The 18,297-nt window shown below is 45.7% G+C and overlaps 1 protein-coding gene across 2 annotated transcripts in view; it reads right to left on the reverse strand.

Annotated features, from left to right (window-relative positions):
* Positions 1-18,297, reverse strand: part of MACROD1 (mono-ADP ribosylhydrolase 1) — a 656,520-nt gene that overhangs the window by 14,353 nt on the left and 623,870 nt on the right. For both annotated transcript variants that reach the window (XM_066583989.1, XM_066583990.1), the window contains exons 5-8: positions 16,785-16,901; positions 16,160-16,281; positions 849-879; positions 691-764 (exon numbers count right to left, since the gene is read on the reverse strand). In XM_066583989.1, coding sequence (XP_066440086.1) covers positions 691-764; positions 849-879; positions 16,160-16,281; positions 16,785-16,901 — 344 coding nt within the window. The remainder of the gene's footprint in view (positions 1-690; positions 765-848; positions 880-16,159; positions 16,282-16,784; positions 16,902-18,297) is intronic.

Here is an 18,297-nt window from a genome sequence, read left to right on the forward strand (position 1 = left end):
AAGGTGTTAGAGAATGGCAACTTGTACGAGTAGAAGGCAAGAGGGGCATTTCTGTTAGTACACGATAAAGAGGTGGGGGGTCTAGACTGCAGAGATTTTTTTTCTAATCTGTAATTAATTAGGTGCTAGTAGGCGGTATAAAGCTCAGCAGAGTTCAGAAATATGAAACTGGGATCTGCTGTGTATGACAGATGTGCTTCGTAGTCAAGAAACATCAATTTATAGGATAATATACTGTACATTCCTTTCCTATGCCCATTCAGCTCCATCCTAGTCAGTATTTCTTCCTTTTACCTAACGTAGTATTAGCCATACAAAAACAAATAAATAATTGGCATTAGTCAGTAAATACGGAACATCAAGTGTCTTTTCACATTGCGTTTTTATCTCCTGCATTGGATCTGTCTTGGGTTTCTGTCTCCTATGCAGGAGAAGCTCAAGGATGACACTTTTCAATCAAGCCAAAAAGGCCTCCTGCACACGGCAGAGCCGGATTACGTTCTGTACTGCGGATGGACCTGTGGCGGCTTGCCGTCATGCATGCGCGCAGTACAGATTTTTTTTTTCAAACTTTCCTTTCCAATTTCATGTCTCCCTCTGACTGTGTTTATCACTGCAGTTCTCTTGTCTATTCCATCTGTTTATCACTTTCCTTCTTTTTGTGTGATTTTCTCTAACCAAGGCTCTCACCTTGTCTTTTTTCTCCTCCAGATAGCTCCTAATAGTTCCCAGCGCCACTTCAGCGGCCTCCTCGGCAGGGTATCCTGCGGAAACAATGGTTTTACTGCTAAGAAACTGTTGTGAAAAATAAAAGCACAAACAAACAACAAAACGTAAAGAATACTCACCAAAGACGCCAGTCGAAATGCATGGGAATGCCTATGAAACATTGATGTTTCATGGTCAGTTAGCATAAATAATTTGACTACAAATGCAGTGCTGCGTATTGAAAAACATTTCAAACACGAACATAACCTTGTATTCCTAAACTTTTTTTTGTCAACAAGCCATCCTTTATACACATGTCTGGTAATTGCCATTTTACATGGAAGTTCACAACAATAGGGTATATTTAATGTGGCTGTCCGATTATAAGGACAACACATTGAGTATTTCTGATGATTTATCCCTGCATTAGGACTTCAAAAAAAGTGAATAGCTGCTATGATATATTCTACACACAAAACTTGTAGAGAATAGGAAATTCTGCTCCCCTATAATTATTTCATCTATACAGAAGCAACATGGAGGACATTATACAGCAGTAATGAGAAGTGAATCTAGCTCTAGGTTAGGTAGCAAAAACACTTACTAGAAGTAAGCAGTACTGTGTGAAAGCATTAAGGTAATCTGTTACACTTGTTATTTAAGGTTTAATATTTAGTCTCACTAAGCTGTTCCTAAAGCTAGTAAAAGCAGTGTTTCCTGAAGACCATGTGTGGTCATTGTGTCCACATTCCTTTACTATCATGGTGTGAGCAAGTCACATAATTATTCATTAACCCCTTAACGACCAATGACGTACCTGGTACGTCATGGAGCGTCGGGGTATGTATGAAGAGAGGTTGCGTGGCAACCTCTCTTCATACAGTGCGGGCATCAGCTGTTTATAACAGCTGACACCCGCGGGCAATAGCCGCGAGCGGCCGCGCGGCCGATCGCGGCTATTAACCATTTAAACGCCGCTGTCAATTCTGACAGCGGCATTTAAATCCCCCGAACGATGTTCGGGGGTCCCGCGCGGCCCCCCCGCGGTGAGATCGGGGGAGCCTTGCACGTATCATGGCAGCCGGGGGCCTAATGAAAGGCCCCAGGGCTGCCTTAGCAGACTGCCTATCAAGCCGTCCCCGTGGGGTGGCTTCATAGGCTGCCTGTCAAAAAGCAGTATGACGTAATACTATAGCATTACGTCATACTGCAGGAGCGATCAAAGCATCGCATCTTAAAGTCCCCCAGGGGGACTTCAAAGTAAAGTAAAAAAAAGAATCAATAAAGTTTTTTTTTAATTGAAAAAAAAAAAAAGTTGTAAAAGTTTAAATCACCCCCCTTTTGCCATATCTATTATTAAAAAATCTAAATAATAAATTAAAAATATGTATTTGATATCGCCGCGTCCGTAAAAGTCCGATCTATCAAAGTAGCACATAATTTTTCCCGCACGGTGAACGTCGTCCGAAACAAAAAATGAAGAACGCCAGAAATGCACTTTTTTAGTTACCCTGTCTCCAAGAAAAAACGCAATAAAAAGCGATCAAAAAGTCATATGTATTCCAAAATGGTACTATCAGAAACTACAGGACATCCCGCAAAAAATGAAACCTTGCTCAACTACGTCGACGGAAAAATAAAAAAGTTATTGCGCGCACAAAATGACGACAGAAAATAATTGAAAAAAATTTTATGTCTTTTAAAAAAAAAAAGAGGAGTATAGTAAAAAAAAACCTAAACAAGTTTGGCATCGTAGTAATCGTACCGACCCATAGAATAAAGTTATCATGTCGTTTTTGTTGCCATTTGTGCGCCGTAGAAGCAAGACGTACTAAAAGATGGCAAAACGTCGTTTTTTTTCCATTTTACTCCACTTAGAATTTTTTAAAAGTTTTTCAGTACATTATATGGTACTTTAAATAGCACCATTGAAAAATACAACTCATCCCGCAAAGAACAAGCCCTCATACAGTGACGTGGATGGATAAATAAAAGAGTTATGATTTTTTTAAAGGGGGGAGGAAAAAACGAAAATGGAAAAAGAAAAATGGCCGCGTCATTAAGGGGTTAAACCTTGTCATGATTTGTTAAGTTTAGGAAGGTGGTCCACTATGATAGGTCACTATTCTATCTTTGTGTATTCACAGTATAAATAAAGTTAAAATTGGGCTGGGCTCTTTAGAGAGAGCAGAGCAGCGACTTTACACACTTGATGTCTCTCTTGTTCTTTCTCTGTTGATCACTAATTAATATGGACGTATGAGAGAACCCAGATCTGGGTAACCTTATTATCAAATCTTAATTTAAAGAGTTACAAGTGTGTCTGTGTAGAACCTCTCTTTCTTTGCAGCTGCTCCCCTTCTCTCTCCGTAGACTTCTATGGGCAGCAGCTGCAATATGATCCCTTAATAGGCTGATAATTTGTCTTCAACTTTCTCTCACCGAAGATGAATTTTTACTGTACCAGTGAACTGAGAGCGACTGATCAGTGCAGGAGATGTGAAAGGGGCGGGGGGGGGGGAGAGGGGAGAGTCTGGTAAGTAGAGAAAAAGGCATTTTTCTGTATAAAATACACGACTGGTCAAACTTTTAGAACACCTCAGTTTTTCCAATTTTTATTGATATTTACACAGTTTAATGTCTCAAATATACTTTAAAATGAAAACATAGAACAAATACACAAGTTAAGATAAATAAAAATAATGGATTGAGTTTGTTTCGCCAAATTAAATCTAGATTATTTTACCCTTCAAAGCAGAGGCGTAATTTGAAGCTCCTGGGTCCTAATGCAAAACCTGTAACAAGGCCCCCAACTATAATGCTTCATGGCTGTGATTGGTTCATCGAGCGCTGGCTCTGATTGGCTGAGCCAGTGCTCGATGAACCAGTCAGAGCAATCTCTTGCTGGAGTCAGTGGGTCTTCAAACCCCGTTATCATCAAGAGATGCTTTTTCAGTGATGACAAGTGCCCAGAAGCCTGCCTAAAGCAGCGAGAGGGACCCAGACTGCGCCTGCTAGGTGATTGTTCTTTTGGTTTTTTTTCATGTAGTTTAGCTTTCGGGGTAGGGCTTATATTTCAAGCCCCCCGGCCGAAAATCAGGGTAACAACCTGTGTTTAACATTGACAAAAACGCGGTACCAAGTTGTGCCACATTTTCAGCAGCACTGAAACCGCTGCCCATTCATATCAAAGGTGACACACAGCTGTAAACGGGCAAAAATAGAACATACATTGCTTTCAAAGCGCATCGATGAAAACTCTGCATTTTTAATAGAGATGAGCGAGTATACTCGATAAAGGCAATTGCTCGAGCGAGTATTGCCTTTACCGAGTACCTGCCCGCTCGAGATGAAAGGTTCGGGTGCCGGCGCAGGGGAGCGGTGAGTAGCGGCTGTCAGCAGGAGGGAGCGGGGGGGAGAGAGGGAGAGAGAGATCTTCCCTCCGTTCTGCTCTCCCCCGCAGCTCCCTGCCCGCTGCTGGCACCCGAACGTTTCATCTCGAGCGGGCAGGTACTCGGTAAAGGCAATCAATGCTCGCTCGAGCAATTGCCTTTACCGAGTATACTCGCTCATCTCTAATTTTTAACACTTGTTTGAACAGCCCCATTGAAATGAATGGGAGCATTATACAGTGTTTAGCGCAGCGCTAAACGCTGTACAAAAACATCAGTGTGAGGGAGACCCTACTCTTTAATACTTGCTTAGGGAAATCATGGTGATAGGTTGGGCTATTATTTAGGTATTATTTAAACTCTAAGGGCTTATTCAGACGACCGTATATCGGTTGGGTATTCACGCCGGCTGATATACGGCGTCTCTCTCTGCAGGGGGAGGAGGCCGGAAGAGCCGGGAGCAGTGCTCTGAGCTCCCACCCCCTCTCTGCCTTCTCTTCACCTCCTTTCCGCCCCTCTGCACTATTTGCAATAAGAGGAGGCGGCATGGGGTGGGGCTAGGTTACGGGAATTAGCTCTGCCCCCATCCCACCTCCCTTCATTGCAAATAGTGCATAGGGGGTGGAGAGTTGGCAGAGAGGGGGCGGGAGCTCAGAGCACTGCTCCCGGCTCTTCCAGCCTCCTCCCCCTGCAGAGAGAGACGCCGTATATCGGCCGGCTGAATAAGCCCTCAGATCCACAAATCTTTCAAAGTGATAGATCCTTGGGCACTCGCAGTACTAAATGTGATAAAAGTAATTTTGTTCTTTGTTTTGCAGGCAGTAAAAGTGCAAACACAACAAAAAAAGATGATTATATATTACACGTATGTTACATTTTACTTTTGTTAGAATCATGGTGGAGAAAAGGACATAGTCACTGGTTTTAACAAGAAGCAGTTTGATTTTTGTGATGGCAAAGTAATGTAAATTGTAGCAAATTGTCCTGACATGCTTATTATATAATGGGAAGCATGATATATAACAAAGCATCTGAATAGTGGAGCTTGTTCACATGATGAACTTATGGTACAGGATTCCGGCAGATGTTTCAGGAATATCTTAAAATGTGTATAGATTAAGCCATATACGACTGTTAAATGGAACCAGCCATGCAGTTTATGTACTCACTGAGGGCAGCATAAAATAGTGACGGGCACACTGATTTCCATGATCTGTCACTTATGGGGAAATGTGCAGTAGTTTTTAAGAACATACAGCTTATTCTTGCAGTTCCTGGCAAGAGATGAGCTCAGTTTATTCATAAGGTATTGCTAGCTCTGTCCACCAACCATTATTGGTAGTTTTCTTAGTATGCAGTGTAATGGCTAGAAAACTGTCAATCAGGATGGATGGGCAGGATTAGGAACACCTCATGAATAAACTGGACTCATCTCTTGCTGGGAGCTGCAGGAACAAGCTCTACGGTCTTGATACAACTGCACATTACCCTATAGGTGACAGGCTGCTGGAGTCAGCATGACTGACCCTGCTTTATGCTGCCCTCGCTGGGGGCAGCATGAAGGGCATGACAGGTTCCCTTTAATAAGTAGCAATTAGGGCAGCACATTGAATAGTCATTAACAAGAGGTTTAAATACAGTAAAACTCTCATTTATAGCACCATATTGTACTGTAACAACACTTAATCAACAAACACAAACTAAAAGGCTATTTACACGTCTTTTTGTTTGGTAATTAAAATGACTGATGCAGTGAATGACTCAGATGTAATCGATCATATTAAGATCAATCTCATTAATCAGGGATATCCATAATACAAAGTCATAATAACTAGCAGCAGTGAAATGTACACAATCCCCATGGAAACTTTCAAAGGAGCAAGTGGTACTAGATTAAAGCAAGCAGGGAAAAAACAATAGTAATTTTAGGCACAGAGCTACCTGATGCCCTGAGATACCACAAGTCCACCTGCAGACTCCTTATCCTAAAAGTAGCCAGAAACATTAAATTAATGTCAACAGAATCCACCAATTACGGTGTGACTAACCAGCCATCTAAAGATGGTTTCACAATTACGCTCTGGGTTCCGCTTTCCTGCCCCAATCGGGGGACCAGAAAGGTGAATCCCCAACGGCGCAGTCTCAGGACGGAACTGAACAGCACTGAATGGTCACCACTGACTCACGTGGCCCCCTTTTGGATGGAAGAAAAAGTGCTGCACACAGCGTTTTTTCTTCCAGCATTTTAAACCAGGTCTGTGATGGAACCTCAAACATCTGGAGGTTCCACCGCAGATGTGAAACTGGCCTAATATGTAAGCTGCTGTCCGGAAATTCTATTAGATTTCAATATACCCAATTCTTTAGTTTTCAGGGAAGATAAGTTGCTGCCATATGTGTCTAGCAGCGGGTTACACTACTCTTCCCATATAAAAACACATGCACATTTGGCTAAGACTAAAAACTCATTACAGGACCACAGCATTCACCGTCATGTCTGCGTAGGACTTAATACAATGGCCCTCATTGACTGATAATTAGAGATGAGCGAGCACCAAAATGCTCGGGTGCTCGTTACTCGGGACGAAATTATCGCGATGCTCGAGGGTTCGTTTCGAGTAACGAACCCCATTGAAGTCAATGGGCGACCCGAGCATTTTTGTATTTCGCCGATGCTCGCTAAGGTTTTCATGTGTGAAACTCTGGGCAATTCAAGAAAGTGATGGGAACGACACAGCAACGGATAGGGCAGGCGAGGGGCTACATGTTGGGCTGCATCTCAAGTTCACAGGTCCCACTATTAAGCCACAATACCGGCAAGAGTGGGCCCCCCCCCTCCCAACAACTTTTACTTACGAAAAGCCCTCATTAGCAATGCATACCTTAGCTAAGCACCACACTACCTCCAACAAAGCACAATCACTGCCTGCATGACACTCCGCTGCCCCTTCTCCTGGGTTACATGCTGCCCAACCCCCCCGCACGACCCAGTGTCCACAGCGCACACAAAAGTGTCCCTGCGCAGCCTTCAGCTGCCCTCATGCCACACCACCCTCATGTCTATTTATAAGTGCGTCTGCCATGACGAGGAACCGCAGGCACACACTGCAGAGGGTTGGCACGGCTAGGCAGCGACCCTCTTTAAAAGGGGCAGGGCGATAGCCCACAATGCTGTACAGAAGCAATGAGAAATATAATCCTGTGCCACCACCATCAGGAGCTGCACACGTGGGCATAGCAATGGGGAACCTATGTGCCACACACTATTCATTCTGTCAAGGTGTCTGCATGCCCCAGTCAGACCGCGGTTTTTAATTCATAGACACAGGCAGGTACAACTCCCTATTGTGAAGTCCCTGTGGACCGACAGCATGGGTGGCTCCCTGGAACCCACCGGCGGTACATAAAAATATCCCATTGCATTGCCCAACACAGCTGAGGTAGTAATGTCGTGCTTAATGCAGGTGGGCTTCGGCCCACACTGCATGCCCCAGTCTGACTGGGGTTCTTTAGAAGTGGAAACAGATGCATTTATAATTCTCTGTGGACCCACAGCATGGGTGGGTGCCAGGAAGCCATTGGCGGTACATAAAAATATCCCATTGCATTACCCAACACAGCTGAGGTAGTAATGTCGTGCTTAATACAGGTGGGCTTCGGCCCACACTGCATGCCCCAGTCTGACTGGGGTTCTTTAGAAGTGGAAACAGATGCATTTACAAGTCCCTGTGGACCGACAGCATGGGTGGCTCCCTGGAACCCACCGGCGGTACATAAAAATATCCCATTGCATTGCCCAACACAGCTGAGGTAGTAATGTTGTGCTTAATGCAGGTGGGCTTCGGCCCACACTGCATGCCCCAGTCAGACTGGGGTTCTTTAGAAGTGGAAACAGATGCATTTATAATTCTCTGTGGACCCACAGCATGGGTGGGTGCCAGGAAGCCACCGGCGGTACATAAAAATATCCCATTGCATTACCCAACACAGCTGAGGTAGTAATGTCGTGCTTAATGCAGGTGGGTTTCGGCCCACACTGCATGCCCCAGTCTGACTGGTAATATATACCTTAACAGTAACCTCGTTGGTGGTAATGTGGTGGTGACTGCGGACCTGGTAGCGCGGTTTTATGTAGTTGGTTTTCGGAATGTGGCCAGGATTAAGTGGGCCGTGGCGGGGGGATGGTGGTGCTCTCTTGTTGTGTCGTTAAAGGTGAAATTCTTGGACTGCCACCAGACCGACCAATGCAAAGGTATTTGCCAAGAATGTTTTCATTGTTGGAGGAGGAGGGGGATGTTTTGGAGGCACTATGTGTCCTCTACACGTGTCCGTGGTTATATGCACCTTAACAGTAACAGCGTTGGTGGGAAATGGCCTCGCCGCCATCATGTCTTTGTGAAGCCTCTGTTTCCACACCCCAGTGACATACCATTAGCAGCGGTATAGGCAGAGCCCACAATTATTAACATTTCAGCGGTAGCATTAGGGACAGGCCCCACTAACATATCACTAGCAGCAGTATAGGGGGAGCGCAGTCTTAGTTCCATTTCAGTAATAGTAGCACTCAAGACAGGCCCCAGTAACATTCCCATTGCAGCAGTTTAGGGAGATAACAGTCTCTTTCACATTTCAGTAGCTGCAGTATAGACATTTATGTAGCTAAAGTGTAGGCCAATCCCACACACCTTTCTGTACCAGGAGTGCAGGCGAAGAACATAGAAATTACTATGATTACACTGTAGGTGAGGGCCCAAAAAAATTGGTGTACCAACAGTACTAATGTACCTCAGAAAAAATTGGCCATGCCCAACTAAGATGGCAGGTGAAACCCATTAATCGCTTTGGTTAATGTGGCTTAAGTGGTAACTAGGCCTGGAGGCAGCCCAGTTGAACGAAAAATTGGTTCAAGTTAAAGTTTCAACGCTTTTAAGAGCATTGAAACGTATAAAAATTGTTTAGAAAAATTATATGAGTGAGCCTTGTGGCCCTAAGAAAAATTGCCCGTTCGGCGTGATTACGTGAGGTTTCAGGAGGAGGAGGAGGAATATTATACACAGATTGATGAAGCAGAAATGTCCCCGTTTTGGATGGTGAGAGAGAACAATGCTTCCATCCGCGGGTGCAGCCTACGTATTGCTTAGGTATCGCTGCTGTCCACTGGTGGAGAAGAGAAGTCTGGGGAAATCCAGGCTTTGTTCATCTTGATGAGTGTAAGCCTGTCGGCACTGTCGGTTGACAGGTGGGTACGCTTATCCGTGATGATTCCCCCAGCCACACTAAACACACTCTCTGACAAGACGCTAGCCGCAGGACAAGCAAGCACCTCCAGGGCATACAGCGCGAGTTCAGGCCACGTGTCCAGCTTCAACACCCAGTAGTTGTAGGGGGCAGAGGCGTCACCGAGGACGGTGCTGCAATCGGCTACGTACTCCCTCACCATCCTTTTACAGTGCTCCCGCCAACTCAGCCTTGACTGGGGACCGGTGACACAGTCTTGCTGGGGAGCCATAAAGCTGGCAAAGGCCTTGGAGAATGTTCCCCTGCCTGCGCTGTACATGCTGCCTGATCTCTGCGCCTCCCCTGCTACCTGGCCCTCGGAACTGCGCCTTCTGCCACTAGCGCTGTCGGATGGGAAGTTTACCATCAGTTTGTCCACCAGCGCCCTGTGGTATAGCATCATTCTCGAATCCCTTTTCTCTTCGGGAATGAGAGTGCAAAGGCTCTCCTTATACCGTGGATCGAGCAGTGTGTACACCCAGTAATCCGTAGTGGCCAGAATGCGTGTAATGCGAGGATCACGAGAAAGGCATCCTAACATGAAGTCAGCCATGTGTGCCAGGGTACCTGTACGCAACACATGGCTGTCCTCACTCGGAAGATCACTTTCAGGATCCTCCTCCTCCTCCTCCTCCTCTGGCCATACATGCTGAAAGGATGACAGGCAAGCAGCATCTGTCCCCTCAGCAGTGGGCCAAGCTGTCTCTTCCCCCTCCTCCTCATGCTCCTCCCCCTCCTCCTCAACGCGCTGAGATATAGACATGAGGTTGCTCTGACTATCCAGCGACATACTGTCTTCCCCCGCCTCCGTTTCTGATTCCAAAGCGTCTGCCTTTATGCTTTGCAGGGAACTTCTCAAGAGGCATAGCAGAGGAATGGTGACGCTAATGATTGCAGCATCCCCGCTCACCATCTGGGTAGACTCCTCAAATTTTCCAAGGACCTGGCAGATGGCTGCCAACCAGGCCCACTCTTCTGTAAATAATTGAGGAGGCTGACTCCCACTGCGCCGCGCAAGTTGGAGTTGGTATTCCACTATAGCTCTACGCTGCTCATAGAGTCTGGCCAACATGTGGAGCGTAGAGTTCCACTGTGTGGGCACGTCGCACAGCAGTCGGTGCACTGGCAGATTAAACCGATGTTGCAGGGTCCGCAGGGTGGCAGCGTGCGTGTGGGATTTGCGGAAATGTACGCAGAGCTGGCGCACCTTTCCGAGCAGGTATGACAAGTGGGGGTAGCTTTTCAGAAAGCGCTGAACCACCAAATTAAACACATGGGCCAGGCATGGCACGTGCGTGAGGCTGCCGAGCTGCAGAGCCGCCACCAGGTTACGGCCGTTGTCACACATGACCATGCCCGGTTGGAGGCTCAGCGGCGCAAGCCAGCGGTCGGTCTGCTCTGTCAGACCGTGCAGCAGTTCGTGGGCCGTGTGCCTCTTATCTCCTAAGCTGAGTAGTTTCAGCACGGCCTGCTGATGCTTGCCCACCGCTGTGCTGCCACGCCGCGTGACACCGACTGCTGGCGACGTGCTGCTGCTGCTGACACATCTTGATTGCGAGACAGAGGTTGCGTAGGAGGAGGAGGAGGGTGGTTTAGTGGAGGAAGCATACACCCCCGCAGATACCACCACCGAGCTGGGGCACGCAATTCGGGGGGTGGGTAGGACGTGAGCGGTCCCAGGCTCTGACTCTGTTCCAGCCTCCACTAAATTCACCCAATGTGCCGTCAGGGAGATATAGTGGCCCTGCCCGCCTGTGCTTGTCCACGTGTCTGTTGTTAAGTGGACTTTGGCAGTAACCGCGTTGGTGAGGGCGCGTACAATGTTGCGGGAGACGTGGTCGTGCAGGCCTGGGACGGCACATCGGGAAAAGTACTGGCGACTGGGAACCGAGTAGCGCGGGGCCGCCGCCGCCATCATGCTTTTGAAAGCCTCCGTTTCCACAAGCCTATACGGCAGCATCTCTAGGCTGATCAATTTTGCAATGTGCACGTTTAACGCTTGAGCGTGCGGGTGCGTGGCGTCGTACTTGCGCTTGCGCTCAAACTGTGGCGCTAGCGACGTCTGGACGCTACGCTGAGAGACATTGCTGGATGGGGCCGAGGACAGCGGAGGTGAGGGTGTGGGTGCAGGCCAGGAGACGGTAGTGCCTGTGTCCTCAGAGGGGGGTTGGATCTCAGTGGCAGGTTGGGGCACAGGGGGAGAGGCAGTGGTGCAAACCGGAGGCGGTGAACGGGCATCGTCCCACCTTGTGGGGTGCTTGGCCATCATATGCCTGCGCATGCTGTTGGTGGTGCCTCCCCAGCTGATCTTGGCGCGACAAAGGTTGCACACCACTGTTCGTCGGTCGTCAGGCGTCTCTGTGAAAAACTGCCACACCGTAGAGCACCTTGACCTCTGCAGGGTGGCATGGCGCGAGGGGGCGCTTTGGGAACCAGTTGGTGGATTAATCGGTCTGGCCCTGCCTCTACCCCTGGCCACCGCACTGGCTCGGCCTGTGCCCACACCCTGACTTGGGCCTCCGCGTCCTCGCCCGCGTCCACGTCCTATAGGCCTACCCCTACCCCTCAGCATGGTGTATTACCAGTGATTTGATTTCCCAGGCAGGAAAGAAATTAGCGCAAGCCTGCTGTTAAACGTAGCTGGCTGCGTATGATTTCTGTTTACGTTCTGCACCCACCACACACGTACCCAGAACGCTGAGGACTGTCAGAGGCAGGCCAAATAGAATGTTTCCCTTTTTTTGGTAAAGAAAAGGCCCACTGCGTATATTCAATCAATAATATATGTCTTCTGGCCCTGTAAATGTGTCACAGAACTGCAGGGTTGCAGAGTTATTAACTACAGCAGAGCAGTGATTTTTCCCAGGCAGGAAAGAAATTGGCGCAAGCCTGCTGTTAAACGTAGCTGGCTGCGTATGATTTCTGTTTACGTTCTGCACCCACCACACACGTACCCAGAACGCTGAGGACTGTCAGAGGCAGGCCAAATAGAATGTTTCCCTTTTTTTGGTAAAGAAAAGGCCCACTGCGTATATTCAATCAATAATATATGTCTTCTGGCCCTGCAAATGTGTCACAGAACTGCAGGGTTGCAGAGTTATTAACTACAGCAGAGCGGTGATTTTTCCCAGGCAGGAAAGAAATTGGCGCAAGCCTGCTGTTAAATGTAGCTGGCTGCGTATGATTTCTGTTTACGTTCTGCACCCACCACACACGTACCCAGAACGCTGAGGACTGTCAGAGGCAGGCCAAATAGAATGTTTCCCTTTTTTGGTTAAAGAAAAGGCCCACTGACTATATTCAATCATTAATATATGTCTTCTGGCCCTGCCTACACAATTCTGTCCCTGTAGTATTACTGCAGGGCGCAATGCTCTGCACAGCCGATTTAAAAAAAAAAATAAAAAAATGCAACACTGCTAACAGCAGCCTGCACAGTTCTGCACACGGTTAAATGTGGCCCTAAGAAGGACCGTTGGGGTTCTTGAAGCCTACACTCACTCCTAACACTCTCCCTGCCTAACCACCACTTCTGTCCCTGGACTATTACTGCAGGGCGCAATGCTCTGCAGACAGCCGATTTTGAAAAAATAAAAAATGGGCAACACTGCTAACAGCACCCTCCACAGTACTGCACACGGATAGATGTGGCCCTAAGAAGGACCGTTGGGGTTCTTGAAGCCTACACTCACTACTAACACTCTCCCTACAGCAGCTCCGGCACCAGCAGCACTGTCCCTCAGCTAACTCACAAGGCATCTGAGGCGAGCCGCGGGAGGGGCCGACTTTTATACTCGGGTGACATCTGATCTCCCCAGCCACTCACAGCAGGGGGGTGGTATAGGGCTTGAACGTCACAGGGGGAAGTTGTAATGCCTTCCCTGTCTTTCAATTGGCCAGAAAAGCGCGCTAACGTCTCAGAGATGAAAGTGAAAGTAACCCGAACAACGCGTGGTACTCGTTAAGAGTAACGAGCATCCCGAACACGCTAATATTCACCCGAGCATCAAGCTCGGACGAGTACGTTCGCTCATCTCTACTGATAATCCTTCTGCAACGGAACATCCAGGAAATCTTTGATAATCTGATACCTGGTGGATCCTGTTGGTGAATCATTAATATGTCTTTTTATATATTTTACAAGTTGTACATATATATAATCTACATATTAAGTTTAGAGATTTTACAAATACACTGCATTACTAATCCTGAGTAAAGCTGTATTTACTGATACACAAGTACAAGGGTATGTACAAATGCAAGTTCTAAGAAGCATGCAGGAAGGCAAAATGCTATAGGGGAAGGTAGCACAAGTGCAAAATACTGATGAACAATCATGCTCACACCTACCATTCCATTCATTGGGGTAGGATGGCTGTTAATAGTCATATATAATTCTTGTATATGGTGCTAGTCACATAGATACATATAGTGCACCATGTAGGCTTACAGCCTATTAGTGATGCCTATACTATTAGACCAGGAAGGCTGTCCTACACATTCTAAGTGTACAGCACAAAGGACTGATACCCTGGCTCCCTCAGGATCTCAGGGCCAAACTGCTTCTGCAAATAGGCGTTCCACAGATGCGTGATACGCGGTGAATGGAGTTAATGAAAGCTGATGGATTTTCATTGATCCATGCACACCGTGTATATGCAAGAAAAATAAATCGCAACATGTTCTATTTCTCTGCATACATACGCAGCGTGAGTCCTATTCACTTGTATGGGCTGCGTATCATACACTGTCCATAAGCAATACATTGTGTATGGGCAGCGTTTCCATACGCATCCCTGATCTGAAACAGAACAGGGAATTAAAAAAAAAAAATCACACTGTGCGTGTGATATACAGGCATGCGTAATGCCTTATGCAGGCATACGTGGTCTCTGCCGGCAGTACGTATGGCTGCAAATAGGGCATGAGTAAATATGAGATGTTAATTGATATTTTTGCTAAAGTTGTCACACTTCTATCCAGTTGATGAAGCTCTGTGATAGAAGAATACTTAGTTATATGGCAATTGGCCAATTAAGTATCTGTGCAGAGGTGTAGCTAAAGGCTCATGGGCTCTAGGGCAAAAGTTCGGCATGGGGTCCACTCCTGTCCCCACCACCTATGGAAAAACAAAAATCTCACACTGCCTACATTGTGTGAACTTTATTTGGGTAAGGGTTCATGTACACAGACATATTTAGGGTTTGTACACAAGTTGTAGGAAGCTGTAATATGGCTCCACTATTGCATCTTTGAAAGCCTCTGATTTCATATGGAGGCATACAAAGTTTTTTTTCTGTCATATTCTTTATAAAACCATATGATAAATCTGTAAAAAATAATGCTAGCTCTACCATATGTCATATCACATTAGTATTCTAGGGGAAATGCCTCCATAATTCTTCTATATACATAAAAATTACAATTATCGTTCGTTGAAATTTAGCGGTTATCCTCTGAGCTGTTCCTACTATAATGTACGTATGAGTATTTACATTGGTTGGAGTTGTGTAAGCATCCATCTATAGTTACAAAAGATGATGTGTTATGGCTTATATGGCATTTGATTAAAGATCTATCAAACATTGAAGGGAACCTGTCACCAGATTAATGCTACCCAAACAACGGGCAGCATGAACTCCAGGACAGGTAGGTCCGCGGCAGCTGTGTGTGTTATTCTGAAACACCGTGGCATTTCAGAATAAACTTACTATGCAGTTTGATTCAGAGCTGCACTCCAAGTGATGAGTGGGCCGCGCCGGCATCTCCCTGCCCCAATGATCTATGATGACAGTTCTTTCTCTGCTTGTGTATAGGGAGAGAACTGTCGCTCTACATGATGTGGACAGGAGGAAACTGGCGCAGCCCCCATCTGTGACTTGGAGCGCCATTCTAAAGGAAACTTCAAAGTATGTTTGTTCTGAAATGCTGCAACGTTTCAGAATAAAACATACATGGGCATTGTGTACCTACCTGTCCTGGGTTCATATTGCATGTGGTTTGAACAGCATGAAACTGGTGACAGGGTCCCTTTAATAAAATTCTGAAACCAATCAGTCTCAGGACCTTGTATGTGCAGCACACATAACATCCATATACTGAATGGCGTCAGGGCATAGTATGGCAGAGGAGCGGAGCAAAAGCAGATCAGACCGGAGTTAGGATGGTAAATATATGGAGCAATTATTGTGTGACTGGGGTCATGCAGTTTCACCTACACTAACCTTGCTGACATATGTGCTGCAAGGGTGCCACAGGGCCTCTTGCTTTGATGCCTGGTCGCAGCTGCGATGCTTATAGGGATGCTACTATATCCATGAATATCTGGTATGGTATGTCCATGCTGGACTGCAATTTTGCTTACAGGCTCTTGAGATCTAAACCATACTGGATGTAGGAAAAGCTAACCATCTACTTCATTATAGAAGCTCAACTAAACTGTTAGACATCTGACTTCTAACAAGTTTGTTGACTGCGTCCAAAACCAACCAGCAAAATTATGGTTAAAGTTCTATGCAATAATGCAGCTTATAATACAAGTGCAATATTGGGTTCAAAGGTGAATATACCACTAAATGGAGTTCAGCCATATGTATGTAAGTCTTTATCACTTTGCTCTGTGTTGCTTATATCAGATAGATGGCTGAAATATAAGTTGTCTAGAGACAGAACGATGTAATTTTAGTAAAAGAAACTAGTTTTTATAGGAAAAAAATGGAATCAACGTTAATTTACACTTAGTGACTAATGGAAGCCGACAGTTGTTGATACCCGTCTCTCACCACAGTATTCAGCTTGCTCTCAGACGCCAGGTACATGCTGTTCTTGTAGCAGTTCATCAGCTCCTCCTGCTGGCTGGGACTTGGATGACCTTGTGCCACAGGCCCCACTGTGTGAATAACATCTAAGGGGAATAAATCACAAGATTGGTCTGAGCAGGAAAACAATGAAGCCTGTAAGTGTGCGATATCTTACTTCTCCGGGCCCTATGTTCTCGACTTGTGCTACATATGCCCCAGTGGGTACATGCCACGTCTCTATGGGTACTCACACTGTCCTTATGATATGCTGCAGCATACCTATGATCATAGCCATGGGGATAATATGTTGTAATTTATTTGAGTAGGGGATATTTGGCTTAGAAACTTTGAAAAATACTGTTCGAAGGAAGAAAGCTACCATTAGACAGTGCTTCTTGCTAAGATGACTCTGCAGGGGAAGTCAATAATAATAGTTATCCTTGGCATAAAATATACTTAGAACAGAATCTAAATGGCAATCAGACATGACAACCAGATATTCTTAGTAGCCCTCTACGATGTACAGTTGGTCACACAAGAGACCTATATAAGATCATGGGAGAAGACCAAATAATATGACCCCAAGGAATAATAAGAATAAACTCACACTTGGCAGGCAGAAGGTAGCCACAGGTGATTTTTGCTTGCCCGGTCTCACAGCCTCCTAGGGAGCTGCATTCGAGCTTGAGGAGTGGGCCCGCTGCCCGATGTATGCATCCATCCACTGAAAGAAGAGAAAATTAGTGAGCAGTTCTGGTGACTAGAAATAGGAGTATAATAGGAATGGTAGATGGGGAACAATAGCAATCAGCATCCAGCGTACAAGAACAGAGACGTAAATGCAGCACCATGGAGAGCTACCAGCATGCTCCATCTGTGGAAGTACGTATAGTATACAGATCTCTAAGGAGACTAGAAGAGACTGGGTGTTTTTACAGTAATCCTCCTGTGTTCTCAGGATTCTCTTCATTAATACATGTCAGGCTGATAATCTACTATATAAAACACTAGCTTAACATCAGCTCATAATTCTTGTCCTTCTAACCTTTCTAAATGTGCTTTTTGCTGTCAATATTCTAAGTCGTCTATCTCTCACGGTTCTAATCTCCCTCCTGCCCTCCCTCTCTGTGTGATGAATCCTCTTTCTCTGTCATGTTCGAACTCCTCTCTCCCTCTCCATCTCTCTGTTGTGCTCTCTCCCCCTGTGGGACACAATTAAATATCATCTCATGAATTGGTTCTAATCTGGTAACTTGTAATTTAGCTGGAAATCAAATCAACAACGTACACCGAGCAGCCGACCTGCATCTATGCAGATTTAAAGGATCAGAATCAGATCAAAATTATTATCCTCCATTTACATGAGTTAGGGAGGCCTGTAATGAAAATAACAAAGGCGAAATAAATGATCATTTCGAATGACAAAGTAAGAGATCTAAACAGGGAAAATATCACAGGGCTCGGATGATGAGGGTCTGTAAGGTTTTTCAATCTGACAGCACTGGCCTTTACACCGTGCTTTTAAGCAAACGTTGTGAAGCACATAAGAGCACTCCATGACTTGTAGTGTCATCAAATCATTTTACGGATTTTACAAATCCTGCATTAATTTACAATTTTGATTTAGACATATCATTATTTAATATTCATGCCCTTCTGTTATTATCGCAATACACTCAGTCTGTTGGAAAAAAAAATCAAAGACCTTAAATAAATATTAAACGAACCAAATCCATTTGCTATTATAGTTACTGAACTTTGTGTTTGTCTACAGAGTGTATTAGATGGGTTCTTTGCCTGTTCATCTGTTTTTACGATATATGTGGCGAGGGACGAGAACATTATCCTCCCATTATATAAGGCACTCGTCAGGCCTCACATGGAATACTGTGTACAGTTCTGGACACCGGTGCTCAGGAAAGATGTTACGGTATTGGAGGGGGTTCAAAGAAGGGCAACTAAACTAATACATGGAATGACGGGACTGGAATACCCAGAGAGGCTATCAAAATTGGGATTATTTACCCGGGAAAAAAGATGGCTAAGGGGCGATCAAATAACTATGTATAAATGCATGAGGGGACAATACAAGGATCTCTCCCATGATCTGTTTATACCCA

Source organism: Eleutherodactylus coqui, chromosome 11 (genome assembly GCF_035609145.1).
Source record: "Eleutherodactylus coqui strain aEleCoq1 chromosome 11, aEleCoq1.hap1, whole genome shotgun sequence".
NCBI classification, from domain to species: domain Eukaryota; kingdom Metazoa; phylum Chordata; class Amphibia; order Anura; family Eleutherodactylidae; genus Eleutherodactylus; species Eleutherodactylus coqui.